This window comes from Quercus lobata, chromosome 1, assembly GCF_001633185.2.
Source record: "Quercus lobata isolate SW786 chromosome 1, ValleyOak3.0 Primary Assembly, whole genome shotgun sequence".
Classification (NCBI taxonomy): domain Eukaryota; kingdom Viridiplantae; phylum Streptophyta; class Magnoliopsida; order Fagales; family Fagaceae; genus Quercus; species Quercus lobata.
The window spans coordinates 11,290,653-11,300,489 of NC_044904.1; the positions used below are offsets into that span (position 1 = coordinate 11,290,653).

The 9,837-nt window shown below is 35.1% G+C and overlaps 1 protein-coding gene across 1 annotated transcript; it reads left to right on the plus strand.

Annotated features, from left to right (window-relative positions):
• Window positions 1–8,347: 8,347 nt before the first annotated feature.
• Window positions 8,348–9,335, plus strand: LOC115977611 (uncharacterized protein At1g08160-like). Its single transcript, XM_031099611.1, has one exon. The coding sequence runs from the start codon at window positions 8,489–8,491 to the stop codon at window positions 9,227–9,229; it is 741 nt and encodes a 246-aa protein (XP_030955471.1). The 5' UTR covers window positions 8,348–8,488; the 3' UTR covers window positions 9,230–9,335.
• Window positions 9,336–9,837: the final 502 nt, after the last annotated feature.

A 9,837-nucleotide genomic window follows, 5' to 3' on the forward strand; every position in this document is an offset into this window, starting at 1 on the left:
TGATGGCGTCGTCTTTACTGAGCTAGATGAAGCCGGGTTAGGAGTTGTGGTTCGAAATGAAAAGGGGGAGGTAATGGCATCCCTAGTAGAAAAGATTGGTATGCCATTGGGAGAGGTGGAAGTGATTAAGGCCATGGCAGCAAGGAGGGCAGTTATGTTGGTAGTGGAGTTGGGATTCCAGCAATGCATTATTGAAGGTGATTCAGAAATTGTGTTCAAGGCTTTAACTGAAGATGCTTCTGATCGCTCTAGTTTTGGACACATAATAAAAGATTGTAAGTCTATAATGGTTTTGCTACAAACATGTTCTTTCTCTCATGTTAGGCGGTAGGTAAATGGGGTTGCTCATGTTTTAGCTAGACAATTGAAGAATTCTTACCCTCTCTTGGTGTGGATGGAAGTTGTCACACCAGATATTTCTTTTTTAGTTCATATTGATGTAATTTCTTAAGAGTTTTCTTTATTAAAAGTTTGCGCGGATTTTCTTCTCAAAAAAAAAAAAAAACTATAATAATAATTAGTGTGAATATCTAAATTAATTACTATAATTAATACATGCATATATTAAAACACTTGGGGTAGGGAATAGTAAGTAAAGTAATAAAAATAAAAGATTTTGTTTCAAATCCTTTGAACTCTTTGTTAATAGAGTTTTAAAAACTTAGAAAATAGAGTTTTACTTTTACCTAAATCAAGTTACGGTAACAATTAATATAATATAAGATAAATAAAACTTTAGTTTGAGTAGAATTTTTAATTTCTTGAGGCTAAAGTAATAGACTTTTAGCTAAACTAAATAATCCTAATAAATAATAATATAGTAATAATTAATTAATAAGATAAGGAACGTGTTGTGATTGTGAATACAGAATTTACAAAGAAATAGAAGACAGTTGAAATACGCGGAAAATCAACAAGAGTAACAAGAATTCGAAAGTCGGTGGCACTCTATATAAAGCCTCAAAACCAAAACCCTCTTAACTCTGATAATAATTTTAATACTCGGCTTGAAAATCCAAAATATAATCTAATTCCAAGCAATGTCAACCCGTTGCAGATGGTTCGCCTATTTTCTCCTGTTCATGGTCGTAGCCTGCTGCGTCACCTGGGGAGTCGTCTGGTACGACAGCTTCCCTAACTTACCCGAGTTCCGAGTCGACTCAGTCTCCGTCTCTAACTTCTCCTACTTCGACTCCAACGCCTCCGTCACCGGTAACTGGAACGTCCGTTTCTCTGTCTATAACCCCAACAAGAAGTTTTCCATCTCCTACGACGTCGCTCAGTCCTCGCTCTTGTACGACCCCAAGACCTCGCACCTCTTCCACGCACCCGAGTTCACTTCCGAGACCCGAATCCCAGGCTTCAACCAGTTCGCGCGTAACCGGACGTTTATCGATGCTGCGTTCGCCAGCAGAGACGATTACGTGGACAGAGGGGCATTCCGTGACATTAACGTGGACGGCACACCTGGCTCAATCGCTTTCAATGTGATGCTTGTTACTGGGTTTAAATTCATGGCTACTGGAAGTGGACAAGTTGTAGATATAGGGAGTGACTATATCACAGTTTGGTGCGAAGGTTTGGTTGTTTCTCTCTCTCTGTCATATAGCAGTGCCTCCGAGTCAGGGAAGCTGGTGAAACCCAGGGACTGCGACGTCTCTTCTTAACTAAATAGGATGAAGAAGGTTTGCTAGTTTACTGTTAATTTACGCATAGGTTGAAATTAGGATTTTTTTTTTTTTTTTTTTCAAGAATAATGGGTGTACAGTTTTCGGAATTGGGTTTGAGGTTTCGGCTTTTGTTATCTTTGAAGTTGTTTTGATTTTATTTTTTGAATGCCTTTTAATTTTAATTAATTGGTATTATATTTTGAATGGTGTAGTGAGTAAAAACTAAAAAGGAGATTTTCCTTTTTATTTACAAGTAAGTTTTGAATTAAATCACATCCAAAAAAAAAGAGTTTTGAATTAAAAAAAACATATATATATATATATACACACACACACATTCTAAAAAAAAAAAACCCACCATAATACATATTGATGGGGGATAAATATAAGTGTTACTCGTCCTTGTGTCGCCGTCCAAAACACAAGAGAAAATTATATCAGCTTGTCCAAGAACGAGAAGACATAAAGACACGTACATGAACGACCAAGTCATGCAATAAAGGGAACTCTCCATAGATGAGTATATCTACAAACGACATGTACATAGACGAATGAATCATACTTGGTAAGTTTTGTAGAAAATCCTCTATTAGACTCACATGAGCAAAATACAACACGTTGCATGATACGTGAAAGAAATTCCACATATGACACTCCATGTAACCCTTTTTTTTTGTCAACTGCCAACATTACCCATGATGGTGATGGGTCCAAACAAGTAGACCCATGTCTAACTCTCTATAAAAGGAATAAATTTCATTCTCCCAAGGTAAGTTAGAATCATTCATTATTTTTCATCCTTGTGTCCTAGAGAGAAAACTGACTTAATCATCAGAAAGTCCTTAGCCGGGTCACACCGGTCACCTTTAATAATTCTTTCTTTCTTTTCAGGATTCACAGCCATCATCATAATCCAAAGTATTTCAACCTACTGATTTTCGTGCATCATCACATATTATATCATATATTAAGCTACCTGACTTAAGGATAGTAAGTAGAGTGAAAGTTTATTATAATAAAATTAAAATTTATTATTATTATAATTAAAAATAAAATTTATCATTAGTTATTTATTATAATTATATTTGCATATGGAACTATATATTCTACCATCACACGTTAATTTATTTATTATGATTGTGTTTTTATTTAAAATTACAGATTCTACCATGGACAAAACTTAGATACAGTACCTTAGGTATTCATCCTTAAGTTTCCCTCTTAAGAGTCAACCATATGGCTACTTAATTAAAAAATATATTTCCATCTCATATGAACTTTTATTTATTATTGTAGGGACTAAGGTCCAAAATAGTGTATTGAGCCTTGGGCCTTGTCCGAGGACATAGACAAGTCCGAGGAGGAACGAATAACTACTAAGGGGTTCCTAATTAAAATCTCATAAGTGGGGGATGAATGAAAGGATATCCGAGGAGGAATACCTCCTCAGATACGAAATCTAGTCCAAGTATGTACTAAATGTGCCCTGTGAACACACGAGAAGGAAGGAAACTCAAAATATCTAAAGAAAAGCTGCTACCACCGCATTAAATGCATTGCAGCTACTTTTCTAGCCACATTTATGTGGAGAAGACCTCTGAACAGTGCTGCCTTGGCTACCACAACTCACAGAAGGTTGAAAGGGGTGTCTGATGGGACGGATACTCAAGTAGGGATTCAGATGATCCAAGAGCAGCTATATAATGTGAAAGACCCTCCATGAGAAAAGGATCCAAAGGAAAGAGAAAAAAGAGAAAAGCAATCTAAATCATTCTGAGTGAACATTATATCCAGACTTAACCTCCTCGGACTGGAAGTTTATTGGTATCAGCATCCTTAGTTCGCATTAGCATCCTTAGTTCGGGTTTGAACGCCATGCAATTCAATACTAGCCATTGTCCAATTCATTAGGATCTAGTTTTTTGACTCATTCTCTACAAATTCATTGTATTTGGCTCATTAGACCAAGATTCCATACATTTTGGGTTTGGGTCTCAAACTGTGACCCTACAATTATGATTGTGTTTGTATTCGAAACTACATATTCTACTATGGACAAAACATAGGTATAGTACCTTAGGTGCTGTTCCTTAGGTTTCTCTCTTAAGATTCAGCTATGTGACTACTTAATTAAAAAATATACTTCTATCTCATAAGAAAAAAATTCACATGGCAAAATTTTAAGAGGGGAACCTAAGGAAACCTAAGTACAGTACCTAAGTTTTGCCTTTCTACCATTAGGAGAAAAATATGGCATATCAAGATTTTAATGGAGAGTGTCAATATAGCATAGAATTTATATTCATTAAAAAAATTAATCTTAAAAATAATGAAATGTAAAATTGTGGAGCCTAAAAAACTTACATGACTAAACATGAGGAGTCAATTGATAATTATGATTGTAAGGTCACAATTTGGTTCCTAAATCCAAAAGGTAATAGGATCTAGACTCAAAGAACCCAATACAATGAATTTGTAGAGAATGAGTTAGAAAACTAGGCTCTAATGAATTGGATAACAATTATAGTAGATCCAGATGACACAAAAGTAAAGGTAGATTGGTTTTATCCAAAGAAAATTGTCATCGGTACAATCCGAAGAGATCAATTCTTGTATATATCTCTTTTGAATTTGGTTACAAGTCCAGTTCTTGTTCCTACAATATTTTTCTCTTACTTCTCCTATCCCTTTCCCTCATGGTCTTCTTCCTATTTTATACTATCTTCTTTCTTTTATTTTGACCCTCCACGTGTAGATTAGGTCGCTGATGTTGATCTTTGTCCCATAAGCACCTTCCTGAAGTATTTGGGAGTAGCTATAAGGCTGAAAATTACTGTTCAGGTATCACTGCCACATTAATACGGCCAGAGAATTAGTTGCAAAACATTTAATGTGGTAGTAGCAGATTTCTCTTAGATATTTCATAACTTCCCTTTATCCTGTGCTTTAATGATGTGTATTCTTATCAATAGGATATCCCAGAACGTTACTCTAGATGACAAACCACACCTTTTGACCTCTACTCTGCTTAGCCGAGGAGGCATTTCTCCTTGGCCCACCTTCCCCAACCTTCTCAGTCATATCTTGCCTATGGAGTTCTAATTCTTACGTCTTCACTATCGTTTATCTGTCCTCGGACTACTAAGCGTCCTCGAACAAGGCCCACGACCCAATATATACTCTTGGGCCCTTTATCCCTACAATGATAGTTTTCAATAGTTATCTATACTACTATTTAAATTTTAAAGGGCTTACTCTATTTGAGATGAAATTTTGTTGGTTCAAAAATATCCCTATACTCTAGGCAAAACTTAGGGACAATCAGGTAAAAATATTTATTTAACTCTCACTAAAATATTGCCTACAAAACAACATTGCCTACAAAACTAGTCCACTTTTTTTTTATTACTTATTAATATATTTATATATATCCTATTCACTTATTACAATAAATATGTAAAATTTGCTTCACTTTTGTATATATATGATTACTTTACAGGTTGAAAATTATTAATCTTTAAAATAATAATAATAATAGCAGAGTCTAATCATAGTTATAAATGGAATCATAGTTGTCAAAATGTGAACGATATTGTAAATCAATTTTTTTTTTTTTATATCATATCCTATATCATAAGATAAACGAATATATAATAAAATTTATAAATACACATACATATTCATTATAAAATCGAAATATATCCAAATAATGACAAATTTAATAATCACTTATGTAATAGTATTTAACAAAACTAACTAAATAAATCAAATTATCTGGTCAAAAATAATAAATCAAATTAATGTATGTTTATGACATAAATATTCAAATTTATTAAACCCAAAGTGATAATACTTGACATATATGCGAAATAGTTTATTTTCATCACATTTATCAATCAACTCCATCTAAATCAATGTTATTATTTATTATCTTGCAAAATTATTTTTTCATTGACGTTTTCTTCATCAACATTTATATCTCTTTTTCGTCTTTTATTTTACTAGTTTTTTTATTTATATTTCTTTTTTGGCATTCTAACTTCTTAGACTTCTAACAATAAAAACAAAAATAAAAAATAATTATATTATCATTTAATACCTTATTCATGTTATAAAAAAAAGTTGTAAATATGAAAGTGAATTATTAAATATGTAGTCCAATTGTAGGAGAAAAAAAATTTATTGGGCTCAAACAAGTAGCCTAATAACTTTTTATTAGAAACAAGTCTAACAACTTGTTGGACTTTAATAAAAACACAAATCCTAACAAAAAAAAACTCATTTTAAACCCATATATATGTGTTTGTATGTATTGTACAATACGCATGTTTGTATCATATAATTTATGAGTATTTCCTTTTTTTTTATACAAATTTATGAGCATTTTCAATATGCCTTTACTATACAAATTTTTTTTACACGATACTTATCACATATTGTATAATACTGACAACTATGTATGAAACTATATATTTTAGCATTACACATTTATTTATTTTTTTAGAAGACATAGTTATTTATTATGATTGAATTTGTATCTTAAACTATAATCTTCTACCATTTAAAGAAAATATGACTTGATAATATTTTAATGGAGAGTATGAATATAGCATAGAATTTTAATTGAATAAAAATTATAATCTTAAAATAATAAGATGTACAATTGTGAGGTCTTAAAAGCTTTATTTGGCACAATATTAAGAGTCCGTTATTTCAGTTTTATATTGTGTATATATATATTGATGGGTAATTCATAAAAGTATGATTCGCCCATAAGGATCATCCAAGAAATATCACATTCAAGATGGTCTTCAAAAGGAAAAGAGGAGAACAGTGTTCCACGCCAATAAATGAAGTTGTCTAAAGAAGACCAGTCTACACCACAAGAGTGTGTAGACGACCAACAAACAATTAATAGATTTTAAGGTGTTTTCTACAAAGTGAGAATAGTTACACTACAATCTACTATTCTAAGACGTCGGGTGAATTCCTTGAAATTCGCTCCACTCTCCCCACAGTCCACATATCTCTCATGACATTAGTGACTCCTAACAAGTAGACCCACTCCAAACTCTCTATAAAAAAGGATCCAACTTCGCCAAACTAAAGGTATGCATTTTTATTCACCCACTTACTATACTTGAAACCTAGAGAGAAATCTAACTTAACCATCGGAGGGCCCTTGGCTGGTTCACCCAATCATCTTCAATAATCACATTTTTTTCATTTTCAAGTCATCGACTCACCGTTGAAATTTGGAGTATATGGTCTACTGATTTTACACATCATCATCTATAAATTGTATACTTCAGATTATGGATGACAATGTAATCAACCATTTGTCGCAAAAATAAAGTAGCCACTTGATATAAGCATTACTTATTGAACTTAATTTTTATATAACAATATATGAGAAATGATGTGTCTACAGTATTTTTATAACACTTTCACAATAAATCCTAAATGACAAGTTGTTACGAATTGTTATTGATAGATAAATAAATAATTTCAGTGATATATTCATATTAAAAACACGTTAAAACTTGAAAAATTAAAATTTGTCATAAAAACATTATCAAAATAGAACTTTTCTATTACTATAGCACACACCCACTCCCAAAATCGCAAATCTCAACCCACATGATAAAATTTAAGATTTATGACATTTTATCAGTGATGATATATAACTCTCTAAGGATAAATCTAACTCTAAAATAAAAAAATAAAAACAAAATAAATCTTGTAGGGACACGATTTTTAACGGTCCGGGAATAACCTTGGGCTCGTATATAAAGGGCCCAAACAATATGATTTGTAGAGAATGGGTTTAGAAAGGCATGCCCTTGGGCGCTGGGCAGGGGTTTGGTCCCGATTTGATGAGAAATCATACAAAGGTATGCTTGGACTGCATAGTTGCGCCTTACCTTGGTTTGGTTTAAGAGGTTTGGCTCCTCGGACTTAGTCCGAGGAACATTACCTTCTCACCAGCCTTCCTCTTTTCTCCCCCTTTTTTCTCTAGCCCTCTTTTCCCTTTTATACTAGTATTCATTTCCCTTTTCTCATCTACGTGTCAGTTTCTCCTTTTTTGGGGTGGTTACTCGTCTTATCAATCCTCACGTCAGAGTGGTTGGGAAAAACTGGATAGCATGGTATGGGATACGGGCTTGTCAAGTGCTGGGCTCCACGTTAGGGTTTTGGCAGCTTTCTTGCTTGTACTGCTTTTGTACTGATTTTGTCCTTTCCTTCAAGCATTTCGTGAGGCGTTGAGCGTGAGGTTATCCTCGGCTACATTCTTGGGCCATTAAGGGGTTCTCATCATACCTCTTAGACAATAAGGTTCCTCGACTTGGGTTTTGGGCCCTTAGTGTGAAGTGGGCCAGGATTCCAAACCTCAGGCCCCACAAATCTAAAATCCATTATCTCCTTAGATTTTTTTTTTTTAAAAAAAAAAACCACCATCCCTCAGCAATTTTATATTTTGATCCTCAATAAATTTTATTTTATTATTCAAAAATAATAATAAGTAAATAGTGTTGTCAATGCTATTTGTCAAAATAGAATGTACGACGTAATAGACGGACAAATAGGCAACAGTCAGAAAAGTCGGTCAACAATACTTGACCGCACGGGAAAAGAACCCCAACACCTCATCAAATTCCAAAACTTCTTCTTCTCCCGACTTCGAAATCCAAAAAAAAAACAAAAAGCAAAAAACAAAAAATAAAAAATAAACAAAAACATCAAAAACCTCTTTTATTATTTATTATACTCTGCTTGAAATCCAAAATATTCTAAGCTTCACTCTCTCACTCACCACCATGCAAAACCCTTCGAGACCAGCGCCGGCGGTGGGCTACCCACCCGCAAACGGTTACCCTCCGCCGCAAACCGGCGCCGCTTACCCTTACAACGCGCCTTACTACCCGAACCAACCCTACGCGCCGCCGTACAACAACCAGCCCTACCGCGCGTCGTCGTCACGCGCCTTCGTGCGCACCTTCCTCATAGCGATGATCGTCGTCTTCATATCCATGGGCGTGATCATCTTCATCCTCTGGCTCGTCCTCCGCCCTCGCCTCCCTGAGTTCCGAATCGACTCGCTCTCCCTCACCAACTTCTCCACCTCCAACACCTCCGTCTCCGGCAACTGGAACGCCCGGTTCTCCGCCTACAACCCTAACAAGAAGCTCTCCATCTACTACGACGCCGTTGACTCCATGCTCTTCTGCAGGACCGAGTTCGTCGCCGAGACCCGAATCCCTCCCTTCAAACAGTCCAAGCGGAACCAAACCTTCGTCGACGCTTCCTTCGCCGCCAGAGACGCCTACGTGGAAAGAAGGGCGCTCGGCGACATCAACGCGGACAGGACACGTGGCACGCTCTATTTCAACGTGAAGCTTCTGGCTAGGGCTGAATTCAAAACTGGTGGTTGGAGAGCGAGGAATAAGATTGTTAGGGTTTGGTGCCAATCTTTGCCTGTTTCTATCTCTTCCTCAAATACCAGTGCCTCCGGGTCAGGGAAGCTCGGGGCACCAAAGGATTGCCAGGTTGGTCTGTGAGCTCTAATTCGCTTTGTAATAGTTTTAGTCTTTAGTTGATTTGGGCTCACTTGGATTAATTTCAAATAAATTTATGATACGAGCAATCAATGGTAGTTTACGTGTATATTGAAATTAGGGTTTTTTTCTTTTGGAGAATGATGGATGTACAGTTTTTCTGATTTGGGTTTTTAGGTTTTCGTTTTTGTTATCTTTGAAGTTATTATGATTTTAATTTTAATTGTTGTTGATAAGTAAGTTTTGAATTCAAACTTATAGCTGAATTGAATTTAAACGCATAGTTGAATTCAAACTAAGAGAGGGAAGGAGAGAAATTCTGAAAGGCAAATCTTGGGTTTTCCCTAATTAAATTCAAACACATTGCTAAATTGAATTTTAATTGAAACAGGAAAAGATAACACAGTTTGTATTTTATTAGTGAATGCAACAGGGGAAATTATTCTGAACTTCCTGTATACCATAAATGCGTACTTTCTCCTCTCACATGAATGATGGGTCTCACTAATTAACTTCATAGTAGGACTCACCATTCATGTAAGAGGGGGACTACGCATTTATGGTACTCTGGGAGTACCTAATAATTTTCCATGCAACAGTGTGTTTGAATT

Coding starts and splice junctions, on each gene's coding strand:
- LOC115977611 (XM_031099611.1), top strand. CDS start 8,489: ATGCAAAACCCTTCGAGACCAGCGCCGGCGGTGGGCTACCCACCCGCA.